The sequence below is a fragment of the Stigmatopora argus genome, chromosome 19, assembly GCF_051989625.1.
Source record: "Stigmatopora argus isolate UIUO_Sarg chromosome 19, RoL_Sarg_1.0, whole genome shotgun sequence".
NCBI classification, from domain to species: domain Eukaryota; kingdom Metazoa; phylum Chordata; class Actinopteri; order Syngnathiformes; family Syngnathidae; genus Stigmatopora; species Stigmatopora argus.
The window spans coordinates 4,293,073-4,317,156 of NC_135405.1; the positions used below are offsets into that span (position 1 = coordinate 4,293,073).

Consider the following 24,084-nt stretch of genomic DNA (forward strand, 5'->3'; position numbering starts at 1 on the left):
CTGGAGCCAAGCCTTCTGGTTTGGATGCCCATTTGTTGCTATAAGTATATGTGTTGCTGGTGCTTTACGACAGCGACGAATAAGGCATGAAGTTTCCAATATGAACCAGATGGCTGAATTGCGATATTTACCGATATCAATTCAATTCCAATACCATATCTCTTTTTTCATTACTGAACCCTCACCAGTAATTTGCATTACTAACACCTGCTAGTGCCTATACTTTCTAAATCAAGAAAAATATTATAGACTGTGGACACTACTGCTTTCAGTGATTAGACCTACAGAGTGTACATAAATGCTGGTTAAAAAAAGGAAAGAAAAAAACAAATGTCTCCGCGTTTGGCCTAATCGAGCCTTGCAGTAATACCAAGGGCACTGCAGCTGTCACCATTTGTACATATGATATACCGACAGATACCACAAAGGAACAGGTGCTGTGCATTACTGCCACCACCCTGCAGTCAATAGACTTGTCAAAGTGTATCACTATAAAATATGGCAATCTGACTTTTAAATTTTCCAAGGAAGTCGGGATCTTTCCTGGGGAAATGGAGGAGGCACAGTGGGAGAAGACAAATTAATGTGCTTCAGGTGGACAGACTCCCAAGACAGATCAGAATCAGTGGAATGCCTTTGAAAGCTGACCTTTTACATTCCCACTGTCTCTTCTGGCTATTGCTTTGTGTTGAGATTGTTCAAATATTAACCACAGATGGAAAATCTTGCATATTTGGCTTTGACATTTTAGTTTTATTGTTTTTGTCAGGGACTGATTATATTCCAAACTATAAGTTGGCTTTTGAACTCCCTGTGTGACATACACTATGTCTGTTATTTTCGGGACATGATAATGGGTAGCATTTACAGATCAATTGATATTTGGACTATATACAAATATGGAAACTCATTAGTTATTGCATATTACATTACCAAAGTATAACATCCTGATAAACACTGTCCATGGAAACACATTTTTTAGGGTACAAACCTAGCATTGCAAATGCTTAACTTGCCTAATCTCATGAGCTTTCAGTTAAGTTTGGGAGAGAGAGAATAAGTGTAAGTGAGCAGGTTGCGTCACTGGACCTTTCCTTGCTTGTTTAGCTCTTCAGATAAATCCCCAAAGACATCCATGGTCTGTTCCCCCCACAGAGCACAGCCTCATTAGGATGTGTTGTACAAACATTGGAATGCTGACTGGCTAAGGGTGCAATAAGGTCCTTCCATGCTAGGGCCACATGTTTCTTACTGTGGACTGACCCTGCAGTTTTCTACCTTGTCAAATTGCATTTGGCTCATTTGGTGTTCAGCCCAAAAGGTTCTGCACTCATAAAGCCAAACCAAATGTAGGTATGGGAAACGTTCGCGATAGGGTGAGGCAGGAGTGAAAATCTATGACTGAGAGGTACAGAACTGACATTTGAAATTGCAAACAACTCATTAGACAGAGTAATAAAAAGGCCAGGTAGGAATTTCCTTAGAAGGTATCAGGTGACCCTGAAAACGCTGAGACAAATTGTAGAGTATGATCAGATTAAAATAACTTTCTACCCCCCCAAAAAATGCATTCATATTACCAATGTAAAAGCTATGAAACTCGGCGAGATGCTGGCTTGGGCTTCAGGGAATGTGAATACATGTTATCACATTTCTTAAAAAGTATTGAAACAGTAATACCTTGAGATACGAGCTTATTACGTTCCGGCTCGTATGTCGAGTTGATTTACTCGTAATACAAATCAACTTTTCCCATAGAAATGGACTAAATACAAATGAATTTGTTACCACCCTCTGAAAAAACACCAAAAACAAGATATTACAATGGAAAAATATTTTTTATTGGTTCTAATTCACCATCTACTAACAGAGTAACAAATAATTATCTAGTCCTAGTGGTTATGATGTTCAATACATTGCACTCGTGGGAAGATGTTCCGAGTCCTGGGAAATCTGGATAGACACAACTCAACCCATGTGGATTCTTCGTACCTTCATTCCGGACTGTCGCTGGCCTCTAGTTAGGACTCAGGTGACCTATGTTCTCCATTTTTATTTTTTAGAAAAAAAATAAAAATGGAGAACATAGGTCACCTGAGTCCTAACTAAAGGCCAGCGACAGCAATACAACGCGGATTGCGAGGGTGGGGGGACTTTTTGGACGGCAATGCACTCGTAACATAACATAAACATAAAAGAACTTAGATTCTGATACAGACACACTTAAAAATAAGTTTGAATCTTACCTTACACTAAACATAATTCTAATTTTGTTTTAAAATGTTTTACCTTTCTTCTCCTGGGTTGGCTCTTTTTGCCTCACTTCAACCTTCAGTTTTAGCCGGATTTTTTAAAAGGAACCTATCTAGGGTTGTTTGCTTTTGTCTCCCCTTCAAAATACTACGGAAATGACGCACACAAATGTCCTCACAATTGGATAACGCACGACCACTTGCCAACTTGTCCGGGTGATCCTCTCGTATTGGCGAGTCAGCTCCGTCACGCATGCACCACTCTCATGTTTTTCGACTATTTTGTGCATAATATCCATCGTCATCATACGCCTTTTCATCGTACTACCCTTCATTGCACCTGCTTGCTTTGGACCCATTGTTTTCCCTTAATTCTGCACTGACCAATGTATTAAAAGAAAAACACAGAGAAAAAAATGCAAAGCTCCGCCCAGTGCTCGTATATATTTTTACACGAGGGAAATGCGGTGAGAAAGACAGTGCGCTGTTATAATAAGCAGCCTCTCGCCTCTTGGCCACCTGGCTGTCTTGTATGCTCGTATCTCAAAATCTCATCATATCTCATTTTCTGAACCACTTTATCCTCATTAGGGTCGTGGGGGGTGCTGGAGCCTATCCCAGCTGACTCCGTTCGGGCCAAAGGCGGGGGACACCCTGAATCAGTGGCCAGCCGATCACAGGGCACTCTCACACCCATACCTTGGGGTAATTAAGAGTGTCCAATCAGCCTACCATGCATGTTTTTGGAATTTGGGAGGAAACCGGAGTGCCCGGAGGAAACCCACGCAGGCCCGGGGAGAACATGCAAACTCCACACATGTCTCGTATCTCAAGGCAAATAATTGCTCGGAATTGTACTTGTATCTCACATTTCTCGTATGTTGGGGCACTCGTATGTCAAGGTATTACTGTAGAATATACATTTTGGACAGGAGTGTTGAAATCGACCGCGTATGACGTCACAACTCGACGCATGGCTCTTGTAATTAAATCACAGCTGGCTCTCATACTGCGGCGGAACACTGGTTCCTTGAGCTAATCCGGCACACTTCCGATCCCCTCATTTCGCCGTTATATTTTCCAAAACGTGAATCGAAAGAAAGCATTTTGGCCTTTCCATATTTTTGTTCACGTTTTGTTCATTACGCTTCCAAGCTAATGTGCAATGTTAGCCTCAGAGAGGAAGGCTCCTCTGACCAAAACAGCTGTCTGTTGTTTTTATGTATAAGACGAGCAAAGCTACAATACTCACATTCTTGGAGAGAAATAACGAAGAAGGGCTCATGAGAATGATGCGGAAATAATAATAATAATAATTATTATTATTATTATTATAATAATAATAATAATAAATGTCTTCTCCTCCAAGATAGTAGTTGCCGGATAGACCCAGTGATGAGGTATCCACTTTCTAGGCATCACACACCACGCTGGAGTGGGCTGGTCCCCAGCTGCATAGATTTAATAAAGATTCAAGTGTCTTAAGATAGGAGACTGCGGCGTAAGTATCTGGCAGCCATCTTGCGTCGGGATATTTTCCCCTGTGGGGTCCACACCAGCGGACGTAAGTTGATTTTTTAAACTTCATGGGTTATTAAAAATGTATTAAGTGGCGGTGATCATGGTTGCATTTTGAGACAACTGGATAGTGATAATTTAATAAGCAGCATAATTGATGTAGGTCTTGTCTTTGTAAATGACTAAACTGTTGGCAAATCGGTTGTTAATCGAGCATTCAACGGCTATTTCAAAGTGACATGTAATCGAATGGCCCCGATGCAAAATGGCTACCTTGTAACGACGCCAGTCCCGTATGGGTCGAAGCGCGCGGGCACACCATCTAGCCTGCTACAATGTAATATATCTGTTCAGCTCCGTACTGGGGTTTGCTTCTAACCTCGTAATATGCACAAAGACGTCCAACATTGACTACATCGCCATGTTGGGTGTGTCCAAAATGCCTCATTTTTTAGGCGAGCGGTATATTTGGCATGCGTAATTCCCAATTTGAGTTGGAGTTTTAGACACGAGTTTCACGCATCTGTTACAATGACAATATTGTCCACCAGAGGACGTCATTTTTCATAATTTATCTAGACACCTCTAGATGAGGATGGGCACTCAGCTGTTCACCTCATCTCATTTTCTGAACCGCTTTATCCTCACTAGAGTCGCGGGGGGTGCTGGAGCCCATCCCAGTGACTTTAGGCAAGAGGCGAGGACACCCTGAATCGGTGGCCAGCCAATCGCAGGGCACAAGGAGACAAACAACCATTCACGCTCACACTCATACCAAGGGGCAATTTAGAGTGTCCAATGAGCCTACCATGCATGTCTTTGGAATGTGAGAGGAAACCGGAGTACCCAAAGAAAACCCACGCAGACCCGGGAAGAACATGCAAACTCCACACAGATGGACCGACCTGGATTTGACCCCATGACCTCAGAGCTGTGAGGCCGACGCGCTAACCACTCAAGCCGACGGGCCGCCCATCAGCTGTTCACATTGAGTGAAATTTTTTATTAAGTGTGTCATTACGAAACCCTTGCCAATAGTGACGGCTCAATGAAAGAACGTGGAGCATTTCATGAAGTGATTCCAGCAAGCAAACGAGAAACGGACAAAATCTCAACAACAAATTTTCCAAGACATTTAGGATGGCTCCAACTCAAAACAGGCTATACTGTGAAAATAACATTTAGTAAACAAAGCGAGCACGCCAGACAAGTACAATTAGGCATAACAACAAGCAGCACCACTGTGTTGAATAAATCGACCAAACAAAAGCTAAACCAGAGTATTGAAATATCTATGCAGGTAACAAAGTACAAAGAAAGCAACATGTTCTCCAGAAAACTCAGGATACTGAGGATATTGCGCATGCGCACATCAAGGCGTACAAAAAAAGGCATCATTAGGCCTAAAGGAAACCAACAGAGTGGATCAAATCTTACTGTCATGCGATCTACTAAAAGTACCTTAGGTATCCATTGGCAGATTGCGATCGACGTACTATTGAGCACCCCTGATTTACGGTACCCGGACGTTTGGTCCCCGGACATTTGGTCGACCGGATGTTTGGTCTACCGGATGTTTGGTCGACCGGACGTTTGGTCGCCGGGTTGTTACTGTTGCAACCAGCTCTCAAAATTATAATCATGAGAGAGAGAGTGAGTTTAATATCTAAATATCTAATATCAAAATATCAACAGTAAACTCTGTCATAATTTGACAGCGAGCGAACCCGGCGACCAAACGTCCGTTCTCCCAAACGTCCGTTCTACCAAACGTCCGTTCTCCCAAACGTCCGTTCTCCCAAACGTCCGTTCTCCCAAACGTCCGTTCTACCAAACGTCCGTTCTACCAAACGTCCGGTCGGGGACCAAACGTCCGGGGATCAAACGTCTTTCGACGAAACAAATATAAGAATATACAATTCACCAATTTCGTCACACGCAGTTTCTGGGTGTGATGACAAGTAGGCTTTTTTGTTGTTGATATTGACGACAGGGCCTATGTCCGATTATTATTATTATAAAAGGTCCTGTAAAATGAAAGATAACAATAGACTTTCCAAATTTGCCGAAAAGGAGTAATAGCGAAAAATAAATGAATAGTTAATAAACATGTTAACTTTAAACGATTAAAGACATTGTTAAGGATATACAATGTAGTGCAAAGAATTTAAAATGGGGACAAATAAGGCTCGCCTAAAAATTCATGGACACTATAGGCATATCGATTGACCGGCCCCAAAACACACACTCCACTCGAGATCGAACAGTCATTCAATTACTTTTAGTTAAGGCATGGAAAATGGATGCTCCATAACTTTATTACAATGTTACCAGGCTTTGCAAGTGCGTATGTGCTGCGTGTTATCTCTGGGCCACATATTTTGGATGATTCACTCCCACTTCCATGCCAATGAGGCTTTGTGAGCGCGTGGCCAATCAGAAGTAGTTGTTCAATCTTGGCCACATTTTGAGCATACCTCTCTCCCACCTCAGCACATACAAAGTCAGAGGCATCTCCTTCTCGGCAAGATTTTTGGCAAACCTCACCATACTACTTCAACAAGTAATGCTAGGATTCTGGGTTTAGTTTAGTTGCTAGTTTGTCAAAATATGTTGTCGATAGAACATGTGCCTTTTAATTAAAAAAAACAATTAACTCGCAAGTGCTAAGCTATTTTGTATCTGAAATCCACTTGCACTTGCTTTATCATCCACTTATTCCAAAAAACAAATCATACAATTTCTGGTTATTACCATTGTTACAATGGGTGCAGAGTCAAACTAGATATTATTTGGAAATAAAATAATTTTATAATTCATTTTGATACAACATAGTGCTATACTTTAAGGTTCTCAAGCTGGATGTTGATTTTCGGCGCAATGTTGGGCATTGGCACGTCCTGGTCCAGTTTCTTCACCTCAGTGTGTTTCATTATTTGAAAGACAAGTCGCTCATAAAACCATTCCAGATCCTGAGGGTCCTCTGGCCAAATGAGGTATTCTCTCTTCTGGACAAATGCTCGAACTGCATTGTACTTCATCAGCTGGTAGTGAGAAACCTGTATTTGGATTTAAGCAGGTTATAGCAAACCAAAGCCGTTAAACATTTGCAGTACTTTAATATTCATACATTTTCTGAACCGCTTTATCCTCACTAGGGTTGCGGGGGTACTGGAGCCTGTGACCGGACGTTTGGTCGCCGGACGTTTGGTCGCCGGACGTTTGGTCGCCGGGTGAATATAATTTTGAGAGCTGGTTTCAACAGTAGATATTTAGATATTAAACTCTCTCTCTCATGAATATAATTTTGAGAGCTGGTTTCAACAGTAAACTCTCTGTCATGTTGTCAAGCGTCCGGCAACCAAACGTCCGGCGACCAAACGTCCGGGCGACCAAACGTCCGGGCGACCAAACGTCCGGGCGACCAAACGTCCGGGCGACCAAACGTCCGGCGACCAAACGTCCGAGTACCACTGGAGCCTATCTCAGCTGACTGAATCAGTGGCCAGTCGATGGCAGGGCACAAGGAGACGGACAACCATTCACACTCACACTCATACCTAGGGGCAATTAAGAGTGTCCAATCAGCCTACCGTGCATGATTTTCAGAATGTGGGAGGAAACCGGAGTACCCGGAGAAAACCCATGCAGGCTCGGGGAGAACATGCAAACTCCACATGGGTGGACCGACCTAGATTTGAACCCAGGACCCCAGAGCGCTGAGGCCGACACGCTAACCACTCATCTGCCAGGCCGCCTGCACTTTAATATATAATATATGTAAATAGACGATTGTTTGATGCCCCAGTAACATACGTAATGCTTTTTTAGGTATGCCAAAAGGCAGGGCGTCAGGACCACCAAACCTTTTCTCTGGAGTACCCCAAACACTTCTATACTCTATTGGCTCCAGTATTCCATTGAAACATTTTGGAAATAAATAAAAATGGTCAAATTAGAGTTTATCTGAACACGGCACAAACAAAAACACTACCAAAACCAGGAAAGGACACCATCGACCAGAGCAAATTATCGTTATCATTAAGGAATTCAAACATCAAAATCATTGCAAAGGGATGATACCTCCATTCATTTTCCGAACCGCTTATTCTGACAAGGGTCATGAGGGGTGCTGGAGCCTATCCCAGCCACCTATGGGCATGAGGTAGGTGAACACCCTGAATCAGTGTCAGCCAATCACAGGGTTCAAAGAGACCGACAACCATTCACGCTCACATTCATATCGAGGGGGCAATTTAGATTATTCAACCAGCCTAGCATACATGTTTTTGGGATGTGGGAGGAAACTGGCGTACCCAGACAAAAGATGCAAACTCAATAAAGTGAGGACCCACCTGGGATCGAACCCTTGACCCCTGACCTGTGAGGATGACACGCTAACCCAGGGGTGGGCAAGCTATGCCCCAAAGGGCTGCAGTGGGTGTGGGTTTTCATTCCAACCCATAAAGAGGACACCTTTTCACCAATCTGATGTCCTACAAGTGCAATCAGTGTATTGCAGTCAGTTGCTTCTTGTTTTCTGCAGAAATCTCATTGGTCAAAGTGTCTGCGCTGGATCGGTTGGAACAAAAACCTGCACCCGCAGCGGCCCTCGAGGATCGGTTTGCCCATCGCTGCGCCAACCACTCACCCACCATTGTGGTCCTGATGCAGTGTAAATATTAATATGTAATGAAACAAGGGTAACAGTGCAAAATAGCCACTGATATTGTTTGTCCAGCAGCACTCACCTTCCCAACCACCAACATAATGAGAACATTTTTGAGCTCATTCAGCATGCGGCCCTGAGCCAAGGCGAACGCCTCCAAACACCAACCATCTGAATAAAGGGACGAAACAAGTAATTCAGGTAACATGTATAACGTCTATGACAAACACCAGTAAATGTCCTCACCCAATCTCCAACGGTTTATGAAACAATTTTGCATTAAAGTTAACATAATTTCCTGAATGGCAGGCACTTCATGATATCTGTCATAAACATTCATTTATATTCTTGACAGGTGTCATGTCATATCATTTTTCAAATAAGATATACTATATGTCACTAAAAAATGAACTAGTAATCTAATTTACTTTTAAAGTCTAGTACGAAGTTACTTTTTCAAGGTAACAGGAGAATTATTTGCAGCATTAAATAAACTATTGGTGGGTGGGTTGCAAAGTGATTTTTTTTTCAGGGTCCATGGCTCACCTTTCTAAAATAACCCTCGCATTTTACAGTACAAATGGACGTATTCTCAGAGCTGCCAAGCATTCCGGAATTTCAGGAGTTTACCCGGAAATGCAACGCAAACTCTGGGACTCCGGACAACCTCCCAAAACTCCGTAAATCCCCAAAAATTGTCACCTAAAAATTTTTTTGAGCAACCATTTCAGTAAAGTACCAAATTTCCAATTTAAATACTTCAAAATTCACACCATCGCTACGGCTTCCGCCATCTTGATTCAACTGCACTGTAAACCCGAAGAATTCGGTAATATGAGTGCATTGGGAATCATCCAAGTTACAAGTTCTGACAAATGATTTGTCTTGTGCGACTTCAGCGCATATCGATTTTGCGTGAATCGCATTCACTTCAGATAAACTCCGGAAATGGGACAAGGATACTCCTGAAATGGGGTCGACTGAGGTTGGCAGCTCTGTATTCTGTATAAATGGGCACTGGGACGTTTCGTCGAAAGACGTTTGGTCCCCGGATGTTTGGTCCCCGGATGTTTGGTCCCCGGATGTTTGGTCGACCGGACGTTTGGTAGAACGGACGGGGTGTCGACCGGACGTTTGGTAGAACGGACGGGGCGTCGACCGGACGTTTGGTAGAACGGACTCTCTCTCTCTCATGATTATAATTTTGAGAGCGAGAGATTACCTGGTTGCTCGCTTTCAACAGTAAACTCTCTGTCTCTCTCTCTCATAATTTGACAGCGAGCGAACCCGGCGACCAAACGTCCGGTCGACCAAACGTCCGGGGACCAAAAGTCCAGGGACCAAACGTCTTTCGACGAAACGTCCGGTCACGGTATAAATGTAGTCATTTTAGTCACTGCGAGTTGCTGCCTGTATCCCAGCTTTGTTCAAAAGTGATCTAGGTTTGGCTCGAGCTCACCCACTTTCTTAGAAAATGAATGTATGAAAGAATTATGTTATAATATTCAATCAAACAGTACCTCTAAGGAACTCCTTGGAGACAACACACAAAGTCTTTCTGCTTCCCCAAATGGCATCTCTGATGTTGGAAACGTGATCCTCCCCAGGTAGGAAGTCTCTGGCTTCAAAACAAAAGTGTAGGAAATTCTCTGGAGAAAATTGCTTGTCCAGCTTCTTAAGTAAAGCAGCCTCTACCCATCTGTAGTCAATGTTGCTAAAGCACAGGTAGGCGTCATACTGTGCATCCTCCAAAGGAGGTGGGGCTTTGGGACCCTCGAGAACTCTACCGATAACTTTTTTGTAGAGTGCATATATGCATCCACGAAGACGAGCGTAGGCAATCCCACTAAGTGTTACGATGTGGATGAGGAGAGCAGAAAAAATGAACAGTGCAAACTTAAGTTCTTGGACAGCCAGCTCATCATCGGTCTCACATGGTTCAACCATCTGGGAGTAGTTGAGCAGTGGAAGATCATAGTATGGAGCTGGAAACTCACATCGATAATCCTCCAATGGACTGAAGAATGTTACATTGGTCTCATTTATCCACTTAAGGAAGCTCTCAAGATGACAGTCACAGTGAAAGCGATTTCCCAAAAGGCTGAGGAGGAGGACGGAATCAAAGGTCATGGGATCAGGGTTGGCCAAGAAGTTGTTAGAAAGGTCAATTATTTTAAGGCTGCTGGGAAAAACACCGGGTTGCAGATAGGTCAGGGCATTGGATGAGAGATCAATCTCAATGATAGAGCTGAGATGATTAAAAATACTCTGTGGGAGAATCTTCAGCGAGTTGAAGCTCAAATTTAGACTGATCAGATTGTCTAGATGATTAAACAGATCGAGGCATCTCCCCTCAGCCCAGATCAACTGCAGGGAATTATCATGAAAATCCAGTACTTTTAAGCTACTATTAAGAGGAATTGGGTCATTCTTACCGAGTCTACACCACTTCATGAAATTTCCACCAAAGTAGAATTTTTGGATGTTTCTGAAATGGGTTAAAACCACATAAACATCTTCAAGGTTTGTCAATCGGTTGTTTGTCACATCCACAACAACTGGGTTGGCACTTAAACTATTCATATTGTATAAGTCATTCAAGCGATTGTCTGCCAGAAAGAGATACTCAAGCTTTGGCAACAGTGCAGGAAAACCTAATTTCCGTAGTGAATTTCCAGTCATATACAACGCTCTTAATTTGGGAAGTCCATCAAAAGCTCGATTTCCTAGCACACCAATGTTGTTAAAAGACAAATCCAAAATCCAAAGTTCCTTCAGATGGTTAAATGTGTGTGAAAAAACTTCTCCGATGATGTTGAATGACAAGTTGAGCAATTTTACATTTTCTTGCAGGCCTCCAAACGCCCCATTGTTGATCTGATTGATTTTGTTTTGTGAAACGTCAATTATGGTGGCATTACTCAGAGAGCTGAATACACGTCTCTGCAAGGAAAATATTCGATTATTGGACAATTCAAAAATGTTTAATGTGCTCTTTGCAAGACCTTCGAATGTATGTGTGTCTGGATCTGCTTGCGTGTTAAATGAGACCCCTTTCCCTAAATTACCAGTAAATATGAGATGAGCAACTGGAGTTCCTTGCATTGCTTTAAAAAAATATTTGGCCGCCATCACGTTGAACCCACTGTTTGTTAAATCAAGTATATTGAAGGTCATTCCCCGGAATGGATTCCCGCATCCTTCCCAATCAAAATCGCTTGTGGCCATTTTGTATAAGTGATTTGAGTTCAAATTGAAGTATTTAAAGGACTTCCCCCTAAAGCCAATGAGATCACTTTCACATAGTTGTTCTATCTGATTTAGCTTGAGGTTTATCTGTGTCAAATTTCTGATGTTTTGGAAGAAAAGTCCTGGTGTGAGTCTTCGGATTTTGTTACCAAAAAGATTAAGGTCTTCTAAAGATAGGAGTGGCTCGAGGTAGTTGTGTGCCAAAATGGAGTCTTTCAAAAAGCAATGGTCCAGGAATAGATTATTTAAATTGACCATCCCTGCAAATGCTTGCGGCTCCAGTTGAAGGCCAATGTTGTCGCCCAGAACCAATCGAAGCAACCGAGTCTGTCTGAGGAAAGCGTTGTTCCTTATAACTAGCGGGACAAATTGTTTGCCAAGATCCAACTCTAGGAGCTGCTCCAGATTTTGTAGTGATGAGCTGTTAATCTCTGGGATCCTGTTCATCGCCAAGTAAAGGGAGGTGATGTTTGAAGGCAGAGCAGGCACCCACTTGTGATTCTGTCTGTGACAAGCGGCTATCAGGCCATATATTCTACAAGATGGATAACATGTGATAACCTGGGAAAAAAAAGAAAGCAAACCATTTACCATCCAGAGAATCCCTGCAAATAGTATGTGATCTCATTTTCTGAACCGCTATATCCTCATTAGGGTCGCCGGGGGGTGCTGGAGCCAATCCCAGCTGTCTCTGGGCCCGTGTGCGGTCGATTGGTCGCCGTCTTTTGGTCGCCGGTCTTTTGGTCACTGTCTTTTGGTCACTGTCTTTTGGTCGCTGTCTTTTGGTCGCCCCGACCGCGACAACGGGCGACCAAAAGACTGGCGACCAAAAGACCGACGACCAAAAGACCGGCGACAAAACAAGGTAAAACAACACGGTCTACGCATCAATAAAAGCCAACAATGGCCATGAGCAGTTTCACTGAGCCACCGTGTGAGTGTATAAGAGTTTGTATGTACATGAGTTGTCCCTTTAAGAAGCTATGTCAGTCAGGGTCTTAACAAGTTCTTCAACAAAAAACAATAAAAGTCCGGGAAATTTTGAGCTTTTCTTTAGCCTAATAATTACTAGACTAAATGACTAAATAGTAATTCGCAGTTTGTGTTTAGGGAACGATTTAAATGGTAATTATCACTTACCTTCCGGGCGACCAAAAGACCGGCGACCAAAAGATCGGCGACCAAAAGATCGGCGACCAAAAGACCAGCGACCAATCGACCGTGTACCCTCTGGGCCAGAGGTGGGGGACACCCTGAATGGGTGGCCAGCCATCGCAGGGCACAAAGAGACCGACAACCATGCACACTCACACCCATACCTAGGGGCAATTTAGAGTGTCCAATCAGCCTACCATGCATGTTTTGGAATGTGGGAGGAAACCGGAGTACACGGATGGAACCCACACAGGCCCGGGGAGAACATGCAAACTCCGCACAGGTGGACCGAACCTGGACTATAGTACAGACGCTCCCCTACTTACGAACGAGTTAGGTTCCGAGCGATTGTTCATAAGTTGAATTTGTTCGTAAGTTGCTCAGTGCTATATTTTGTATTATAATTTATGTTTAAGGCCTATATAAGTATATTGGAGCCTATATAAGTATATTGAAGGTTTATATAAGTGCATTTGTATGTTTAAGGCTTGTATAAGTAACACGCATTGGTTTGTACTGAAAAAAACATTTAATAAAATGGAGAGAATACATACAGTACTGTATACATACATTAGAGAGAGAGATTCACTAGAAACTAGCCGAAAGAAGCTATCTAATGACGATTGCAGTTTTCTTTTTTCATCATAAATGATGCGGTAGCACTGTATGGCATCATTCAATTGATTTGCAAACTTTGTGCAACGTTCAATATTTGGGTCCCATAATTAGCTGGGATAGGCTCCACCACCCCCATGACCAATGTTCCCTCTAATTTTTTGTTGGTCTGAGCAGAAAGTCAACCTCCCTGAGCGCACTGAGTACCAGTGTGAGCGACATCATCGGTACTCGGATGATTCGCCTAAAGACGTTTCGCCGACGGACGTTTGACAGACGGGCAGGTCGCCGAATGGACGTTCCGCCGAACGTTCATTCGGCCGAACGGAGGTTTCGCCGAAACGGGATTCGCGCGCTCGCCCCGCCCCCGGATCGTGTGTGTACAAGTTTTTCAACCTCGGCCCGCGGGCCATATACGGCCCGTTAGGATTTTTAATCCGGCCCGCCGCCGGTGTTGTCCAAATTATAGTAAAAATCAATGTTAGTCTACCATCAATGGCAGCCCGGGAATAAGCACTCTTGGGCGGGCAGATGTAGCAGAACCGAGCCGTAAAATGACAGCAATCGGGTCAAATCCATCCTAAAACAGCATTTAATGATTAAATACAAATACTGGAGCTCTTTGGACATTAGAACCGAGCCCAGGGAAGTGAATTCCTTGGTAAAATGTCGTGATGATATCGCGATGGAGGCAAAAAAACGTCTATATACGTCCATTCGCCAAACGGCTCAAAATGCTCTCAAATTCGGTCAAATCCAGCCGAAAACAGCGTTTAATGATTAAATACAAATACTGGAGCTCTTTGGACATTAGAACCGAGCCCATCATGAAGAAAGGGGTAAAAAAAAAAAAAAAAAAAAAAAAAAAAAAAAAAAAAAAAAAAAAAAAAAAAAAAAAATCTGTTTTTTTTTTTTTTACTGCGCGCCATAGGATTTCTGCTGCGCAGAGAAGACGAGAGTAGTGCGCAATTGCGCACGCGCGCAGCTTAGAGGGAACAGTGCCCATGACCCTTGTGAGGATAAGCGGTTCAGAAAATGTATGAATAAAAGAATACATATGTACACACACCCTGTTTTGTTGCTATAAATGAATATGAGAGGAAGTCGGCACACTCGTTACCTCGGCCATCAATGAACAATGGAGGCTTACCCCTCAAGTACTATGGAGTTATGAACAGCAAAGACTTCAAATGGAATCATAAAAAAAATCTCAAAATCTCAATCTTCATAGAATTACCTGAATATCATAATGACTTACTAAACTGGCATTTGCATAAAAGGTTTTTGACACTTACCTGTACAATCACTCCAATGAAGATCAGCTGAAGAAACACACTCCACATGTTGAGGTTTCTGCAGTCCAGAATTTTGGTGCAACACACTTTAAGTCGGAGCTTTTCAGATTGATAAAGGCGCCAAGGATTTGCGGTAACGCAACTAGCGCAGCATAGTAGAGAAGGGTACACAAGAGAGGAGGAAATTGTGTAAGACTGTTTGACTTACATTAGTTCATAGTTCCCTGGTGAAGTTTGCTGTACTCATAAACACATGCCTTATTTGATTAAACCTCACTGTATTTATTGTTGACACAAAAAAATTACAGCTCCAGGTCAATGTTTCATTGCCTCATCTTACAGCAGTGAGTTTGGTCAAATGAGACAAGCAAATGTAATTACTCGTTGGTTACTGTTTGATTCAACATACAAATTTACTCGGAGCCGAGTAGCCCGTGACCTAAAATTTAAAAAAAGGTACTCACACTAGCTCCAATTTTACAGGCAAAATGGGACCACTTAAGGGCTGTCCGGGGCCATGATTTCCTTGAACATGTGTATCAATTTTGAATGATGGATTATGTTGTATGAAGGCGTACTCATCAAAAGTTATATATATATATATATATATATATATATATATATATATATATATATATATATATACATACAAGCGTAGTATTTTTCACAAACAATCATTTTGTTGAAGAATAATCAATTAATAATCAATATAAAAATGATTGTGTTTGTGAAAAATATTAAGCTTGTGTATATATATATATATATATATATATATATATATATATATATATATATACATATATATATATATATATATATATATATATATATATATATATACATATACATATACATATATACACAAGCTTTACAGTACTATATATGTAAATGGGAAAAAATGTTGAAGAATAATCAATTAATAATCAATATAAAAATGATTGTGTTTGTGAAAAATACTAAGCTTGGTATTTTTCACAAACAATCATTTTTATGTTGATTATTCTTCAACATTTTTTCCCACTCACATAGAATACGGCAACATGAATTGTAGTACTGTAAACAAGCATGTGTGAAGGGAACTGTTTCAAAAAACGCCCCTCTTATTTTGAAAAACCTGAAGGGTTTCCGTCTATTGTGTAACTCTTTCAAAAGACCTGTTTTGCAATTCCTGCGCACATTCATGTTAAAAAAAGAAAAGAGGACACGAGTAGACAATTTCCCAACCAAACAATACAATTCCTTTTTTTTCCTTTCATGGTGTGTGGCCTTACGGAGGAGTGGTTAGTGCATTAGCCTCACAGTTCTGGAGTCCTGGGTTGGTTCCCAAGTCGGTGCTCACATGTGAATTTTGCATGTTTTCCCTGGGCTTGATTTGGGTTTTCTCCCGGTACTACGGTTACCTCCTACATTCCATGTTAGGGGCTGGTTAACACTCTAAATTACCCCTAGGTATAAATGTGAGTGGGAATGGTTTTCTGTCTCCTCGTGCCCTGCAATTGGCTGGCCACCAATTAAGAGTGTCCCCCGCCTCGTCCCTGATGTCAGCTGGGATAGGCTCCAGCACCCCCCACAACCCTAGTGAAGATTACGCGTTTGGTCCCCGGACGTTTGGTCCCAGGACGTTTGGTAGAACGGACGTTTGGTCCCAGGACGTTTGGTAGAACGGACGTTTGGTAGAACGGACGTTTGGTAGAACGGACGTTTGGTCGAACGGACGTTTGGTCGAACGGACGTTTGGTCGAACGGACTTTTGGTAGAACGGACGTTTGGTAGAACGGACGTTTGGTTGCCGGGTTGTTACTGTTGAAACCAGCTCTCAAAATTATAATCATGAGAGAGAGTGAGTTTAATATCTAAATATCTAATATCAAAATATCAACAGTAAACTCTCTGTCATAATTTGACAGCAAGCGAACCCGGCGACCAAACGTCCGTTCTACCAAACGTCCGTTCGACCAAACGTCCGTTCTACCAAACGTCCGGTCGACCAAACGTCCGGTCGACCAAACGTCCGGGGACCAAACGTCTTTCGACGAAACGTCCGGTCATGAGATTACACGTTTCAAAAAATGAATGACTGAATGAAATATTGTGAATTTTTTAACTACCTTTTCGATCCTGAATGGGGAACTTAAAGGAATTTTCTGGCAGAGTGACGAGTCTGGGCCGGTCTTTTCTGGAAGCGACAACATGCAACGATACAGATCTGGAATGCCCAAATACTGAGTCTCAGACATGTCACCACTGCAGGATGGTTAAAAAAATGACAGAATCTGACAATGCATTAAAAAATAGTTACTAGATGCATAGGCCAAAATGTTAATGTAACAAATATTTTGTAATTTAGCAAACCTTTTTGTTCCAGATTCCCACAGTCAGACTCCTGCAAGGGTGCCTCCAAAGACTCCACTTGCACAACATGTGCTGACAAGAGACTGAGGAAGAGAGATTTCGCTCTCTCTTTTTATATGTATTTTTTCTAACTTCCCTATCCTTATACTTACAATGTACAAACCTTTATGCTTAAATTATTTTAGTGCTGTTAAATACCCATGGTCATAATTTGCACATGGTATCAGTTTCACAATACTAGATATGTTGCATTACTCCATAAATATGTGCTGTATTTTGTCATTGGTGGCTTGTTTGCTTTGGTTGTCAAGTGGTCCAACTTCATAGGGCAATTTATTTATGTCTAATATGTATTTTCCTGTGTCTGTATTCTCATCCTCTTGCTACTGTGACAATGAAATTTCCCGAATACGGGATGAATAAAGTTATCTAATCTAATCTAATCTAATCTAATCTAATTTCCTTCTGTGATTTTGACATACTTAAACAATAAATTGTATACATGTTTCACTTTAAGGGGCGATTGGGCATTTTCTCGGAGATATGTGATGTATGTTTCCTAGTGTTTTATTTGAGTAATTTAGCCTGCTAAAGCCCACACTTCATTTCAGTGTCAAAAAAAGCTTTTGCAAAAAAATACTTGGGGCATTTTGGAATGGCTAATGTGGATCTGTTATGCATGTTCATAGTTGAGAAATTAACAGTATAATATTTTGCAAAACAACTAAGAACAACCAACTAAGAACAACCAATATAGGAAATACTACATGCCTGCTCTTTTTTTTGTATTTTTTTTTTTTTTTACAAGTGGTTGAGCCATTGAATTATGTTCCACCTCAGACTCATACTGATATATTATCCAAATTCCATTACAGTACCCAATTTGTCCAGGCGGTGGCAAAATAAGGCTGTCATGAGCAGAGACCAACTTTATTCGAGGGCGTGGTATTTATTGATGTTTTCAGTACAAAAGTTTTTTTGTTTGTTCATTTCAGCGTTTCATTCATCTGCCACAGACAGAAAAGCCAATCTTCACTTCGAAATATGCTTCTCTCCACTGCAAACACTGTAATCCCCAATACATTAACTAGCTCATGAATTTAAATATTAAGGTCAGAACAGTTATACATTTCATTATGTTGTTGACTGATCTATAAGGTTACAACCTCTGTTAAGATTCATATCCCTTTCATTGAATAGGACTTAATATTTTATACTTTTTTGTGGTACACTCAAAAATGTAAGTCTCTCATTTCATTTTTCTGAACGGCTTTATCCTCATTAGGGCCGCGGGGGGTGCTGGAGCCTATCCCAGCTGACTTGGGGCCTGAGGGGGACAACCATTCACGCTCAAACTCATAACTAGGGGCAATTTAGAGTGTCCAATCAGCCTACCATGCATATTTTTGGAATGTGGGAGGAAACAGGAGTACCCAGAGAAAACCCACACAGGCCCGGGGAGAACATGGAAACTCCACACAGATGGACATGACCTGGATTTGAACCCAGGACCCCAGAGCTGTGAGGCCGACGGGCTAACCACTCACCCCATAAAGCATAAAGTACATCAGTAAAATATTGTTGTCATTATAGCTTCTTTCGGAGGGCCAATATTTTGGATAACCCAAAGGATTATTTAACTTATTTGGCTGCCGCTAGTGACGAGGGACACCCAATCCATTTTTCCCGGAAGGGTTGATTTTCTCTTCCAGTCAAATTTGATTGGACGTCTCGTGCCGTCAATTACAGTGACAAGTAATTTATGAGCTAACGAATCATTTACAGACATTGTTGGCTTTAAAACTTTCTTTTTTTACCTCTTAATAATTTATTTCAAATATCTGCATCAATGTTATTTATCTCCTTTTTTAAAGTAGTGGGAAAGTAATACAATTGTATTTCTCAGTTGTTTTCTTTTGTAATTAAAATGGAAAAATGTAAGTAATCTTTTTATCTGTTTATTTATCTTCCAGGCGGCCCGGCGACTGAGTGGTTAGCGTGTCGGCCTCACAGTGGGGGACCTGGGTTCAAATCCAGGTCGCTCCACCTGTGTGGAGTTGGCATGTTCTCCCTGGGGTTGTGTGGGTTTTCTCCGAGTGTACTCCGGTTTCCTCCCACATTCCAAAGACATGCATGGTAGGCTGATTGGACACTCGAAATTGCCCCTAGGTATGAGTGTGAGCGTGAATGGTTGTTTGTCTCCTTGTGCCCTGCGATTGCCTTGCACAAATTCAGGGTGTCCCCCACCTCTGGCACGAAGTCAGCTGGGATGGACTCCAGCACCCCCCGCGAACCTAGTGAGGATAAAGCGGTCAAGAAAATGAGATGAGAGAGGAAATGTATCTTCCATTTTGATCTTTTATTGATTGACATCTTTTTAATAAAGAAATCGAACTGTGATCATTTTCGTTTTATTGATTCATTCATTCATTTTCTGAACCGCTTATCCTTACACAGGTCGTGAGGGGTGTTGGAGCCCATCCCAGCTAACTACAGGCACGAGGTAGGGGACACCTTGAATCGGGGGCCAGCCAATCGCAGGGCACAAGCAGACAGACAACCATTCGCACTTACACCCATACCTAGGTGCAATTTAGAGTGTCCAATCAGCCTACCATGCATGTCTTTGAAATGTGGGAGGAAACCGGAGTACCCAGAGAAAACCCTCGCAAGAGAACCATCGACCCCAGAACTTTGAGGCCTATATGCTAGGATTTGATTTAATTATTATTTTTTATCATTTTGTTTGAGAAAAAGCAACATGTCAGGATAACTGGTACGGAAAACGGATGGAGAAAAATAACAAAATGAATTATTTTTTTTCAATACCTGGACTCTTTAATCAACCCTTGAGGAGACAGAATTTTTTTTTTTTTGGAAAAATATCAAGTTGCTCCACATAATTGACTTTGGCGGGACGCCCAAAGTGATGCCCCCAGCCCTCTAGTTTGACACCGATGGTTTACAGCAGGGGTAGGGAACCTATGGCTCGGGAGCCATATGTGGCTCTTTTGATGGGTGCATATGGCTCTCCGCTAACCTGTGAGGTAAACTATGGAAACTGCTGGTGAGAAAGCGTAGGAATAGTATCTTTACGTTGGTATTATGGCGTTGACACTACCTACAGCGCCTTATAATCATAATATTTTTTTCATTACACTCATGCATGGATATTCTCATTGATACTCATTGATTAGCAACAACGGAACAATGTTGTCAAAAGAATTCAGATAGTTTTTGTACTTTAAAAGTGGTGAAGTGACTAAAAAAGGCACACATTTTCATGTATGTCGACTTTTAAATGCGGAGCAAGATTAACTTTTAAAAAGATATGAATTGTTTATGGCTCTCTCCATCAAAAAGGTTCCCGACCCCTGGTTTACAGTGTATGCAGATATGAATAAAAATCCGAAATGGCATCCATGCTTTTCAATATCCCATCTAAACATCAAGATTCACTCCCAATCCCATGTAAACTATGACTCTCTCCCCCTTGCGGACCCTTAGATGTGACCTCTCCCCCCGTTTTCCCCCTCTGATTTGTCAGATACTGACACAAAAAACCCATCCCCACAACCACAAAGACACAAGACACTATAATAGCCACCAGCCCTCCTTTTGTCACCGCCGACGGTCGGCGCGTGGGAATCACCTCACGTGGTGTTTCCGTGGGTGTGTTAGGACTTGTGGCAGCCTCCGTCGCCGAACCCTCCGCATCTTCATCTTCATCCTCGTTTCTAATGCAAAACACTTCCTTGGTGAGGGTGAATCCTTTAGGACAGGAGCAAACAAAGCTCCCGTAAGTGTTTTTGCAGCCTTTATCGCAGAAAAAGTTGGCGCATTCGTCCAGATCGATGCACACGTTGTGGTCATCCCGTTCCTCCGCGACGTACCCATCTGGACAGTAGCATTGGTACTTGTCATTTGGATCGCATTCCGCGACGCATTCCTCCTTGCCACAGTGCAATTTACACTTATTGGGGTCCTGCGGGTCCATTTTATACCCCTCATAGCAGGAGCATTTGTAACTCCCGGGGATGTTATGGCACAGATGCTCACACGGAGCGGACGAGCATTCATCCACATCCACGCACGAGCCCCCCGTCATCTGGAATCCGACCTCGCATTCGCATTTAAAGCCCCCCAGTGTGTTGACGCACCGGGAATTCTCGCCTGGACATTGCCGCTCGTCCGAACAGTCGTTGAAGTCCACGCATGATCTTCCATCGGGGGCTAGTTTGAAGCCGTGGTCGCACGCGCAGGAGTGCGCACCGTCGCCCACCCTCACGCAGGCGAACTCGCAACCCATCCGCGCGCATGGGTTATCCGCGTCCTCCGTTTCGCACGTGATTCCATTAACCGGGTTGACGGAGAAGCCCGGCGGGCAGGAGCAAGAAGGCTGATGTTGGGGATCCACGACGCATTCGTGCTCGCAGCCTCCATTTTGGATCTCGCAGTTCCACGGAGCGCCCTGCCACTTTTCACCGGAGCAGATGTACTTGGAGCCATTCGGGCTCATGGTGGCGATGGTTCCCGGCGGCATGCTGGGCAGAGAATTCCCATGGAATCCGAAGGGGGTTTTGTACCCCACGGCTTTTTCCTGGCCCCCCAAACGAGCGCACCCGATTTGGAAGGCATACTCGCACAGGAAACCGCTGACCCGCGCGTCGCAGCGCTCTTGCGCCCACCGGAACCGGTCTCGCTCGGAAACGGTGACGCATTGCGGGGATGCGCAACTGCTATCAAAGGTGGGCACCCAATTCTCATAATCACTTTCTCCGTCTTTTTTTGCCCACTGGTAGCCTCTAAGCGGGGAGGTTTGGTTTGGGCAGTTGCTAAAACGTTGCAAACCGATCCAAAATGGACCCGTTATGTTCCCCGAATGGACCAATCGGATCAACAAATCCGTTGTCGACGCACGCACACTCGCTAAAGCCCCACCTCGGTGTTGACAATGAGTCTGTGCGCTTGAAAAGTCACAAGATTGACTGAACAAGGCGAAACATTGGTTCCCAAAGCAGTCACCGCCGTAGGGGTCTGTCCCACCGAGCCCCCCCACCAGCACAGCCAGCACAGCAACGAGCAACACTGTGGCATCCTTCATGTTCCAAAACCAGCTTGCGTTCGCCTTTAAGTGGTGATGCATCCCTGCGGCCATGACGCGTAGAATTTGTTAGAAAAAGTACTTGGGTTGTATTTATAATCTCCCAATTCCATATTGGCCACCGAGCAGAGGAAGGAAGTGGCTCTTAAGCAGCGTTCCACGGCGCTCACTGGTCCTCCAAGAAAAGTTTCTCCACTAGGACGCCCTCAAGGAAGGACCAGTGCCGTAAATTACGTATACACTGGGTTGAGTACGTCATCGTTCACGTTAAACCACGCCCCTTTTGCTAGTGGCCTCTCCCACTGAATGGACTCTGTCCAGTCTGACCATGTGCAAGCTATTTGAGCATTCATTCGATATCCTTGTTATTAACTCACTGGCTGCCAGTACTAGCTCTAAAGAAGGTACTGTTTTAAACTTGGACATGCACAATAACTCTCTTAACTTATTATTTACTACACTGAATCTAAGGAAACACATGAACACGCTTCCTAGATTTACAACAGCGTTATTATTATTATTATTATTATTATTATTATTATTATTATTATTATTATTATTATTATCATTATTATTATCATCATTATTATTATTATTACTATGATTATTATTGTTATGATTATTATTATGATTATTCTAATTATTATTATGATTATTATTATTATCATTATTATTATTATAATGATTATGATTGTGATTGTGATTATGACTATGATTATGATTACGATGACGATTGTTATTGTTAATGTTATTGTTATTATTATTATTATTATTATTATTATTATTATTATTATTATTATTATTATTATTATTATTATTATTATTATCATTATTATTATTATTATGATTATTATGATTATTATGATTATCTCATCTCATTTTCTGAACTGCTGGAGCCACAGGCAGGGCACACCCTGAATCAGTGGCAAGCCGATTGAAGGGCATAAGCAGACGGACACCCATTCACACTGACACCCATACCTAGGGGAAATTTAAAGTGTCCAATCAGCCTACCATGCATGTTTTTGGAATATGGGAGGAAACCGGAGTACCCGGAGAAACCCACAGAGGGCCGGGGAGAACATGCAAACTCCACACAGGTGGACGTGACCTGGATTTGAACCCAGGATCCCAGAGCTGTGAGGCCGACGCGCTAACCACTCGCTCCACCGGGTCACCTCGATTATGATGATGATGATTATTATTATTATTATTATTTATTTTATGAACTTATTAGCTGGCAGCCACGGCCTGGTGGAGCGAGTGGTTAGCGCATCGGCCTCACAGCTCTGGGGTCCTGGGTTCAAATCCAGGTTGGTCCACCTGTGTGGAGTGTGCATGTTCACCGCAGGCCTCCGTGGGTTTTCTCCGGGTACTTCGGTTTCCTCCCACATTCCAAAGACATGCATGGTAGGCTAATTGGACACTCTAAATTGCCCAAAGGTATGGGTGTGAGTGTGCATGGTTGTCCGTCTCCTTGTGCACTGTGATTGCCTGGCCACCGATTCAGGGTGTCCCCCGCCTGTGGCCCGAAGTCAGCTGGGATAGGCTTCAGCACCCCCCACGACCCTAGTTAAGACAAAACGGTTCAAAAAATGAATGAATGAACACATTGGCTACATTCATTTTGACTACAAGTGTAAATGGATTGGATGTCAATGGCAGTGAATGAGTAAACTTAATCCATGTACTTGGATACTCGATAACATTGACTTTAATTTCATCACTTTTAAAGTACAAAACGTCTCTGAATTCTTTTGACAACTTTGTTATGCTGTTGCTAATCAATGAGTATCAATGGGTGTATAAATCCCCGCGACCCTTATGAGGATAAAGCGGTTCAGAAAATGAGATGAGATGGTTTATTTTAAGTAC

General features: G+C 42.6%; 3 protein-coding genes across 3 annotated transcripts in view; all 3 read right to left on the reverse strand.

The window, feature by feature from the left end:
* The window catches only part of disp1 (dispatched homolog 1 (Drosophila)), a 35,571-nt gene extending 31,885 nt beyond the window's left edge, over nucleotides 1-3,686 (reverse strand). The window contains exon 1 of the mRNA XM_077587008.1: nucleotides 3,505-3,686. The gene's annotated coding sequence lies outside the window, so the exon portion shown is untranslated. The remainder of the gene's footprint in view (nucleotides 1-3,504) is intronic.
* Nucleotides 3,687-5,817: 2,131 nt separating this feature from the next.
* On the reverse strand, nucleotides 5,818-17,496 carry tlr5a (toll-like receptor 5a). The gene is made up of 5 exons (XM_077587625.1): nucleotides 17,106-17,496; nucleotides 14,754-14,895; nucleotides 9,960-12,249; nucleotides 8,522-8,610; nucleotides 5,818-6,829 (listed from the first exon to the last, which is right to left on the reverse strand). Exons 2-5 carry the CDS (start codon nucleotides 14,799-14,801, stop codon nucleotides 6,608-6,610), a joined length of 2,649 nt encoding a protein of 882 aa, XP_077443751.1. The 5' UTR covers nucleotides 14,802-14,895; nucleotides 17,106-17,496; the 3' UTR covers nucleotides 5,818-6,607.
* A 2,004-nt stretch (nucleotides 17,497-19,500) lies between these two features.
* thbd (thrombomodulin) lies at nucleotides 19,501-22,458 on the reverse strand. Its single transcript, XM_077588000.1, has one exon. It carries the CDS (start codon nucleotides 22,261-22,263, stop codon nucleotides 20,554-20,556), a length of 1,710 nt encoding a protein of 569 aa, XP_077444126.1. The 5' UTR covers nucleotides 22,264-22,458; the 3' UTR covers nucleotides 19,501-20,553.
* Nucleotides 22,459-24,084: the final 1,626 nt, after the last annotated feature.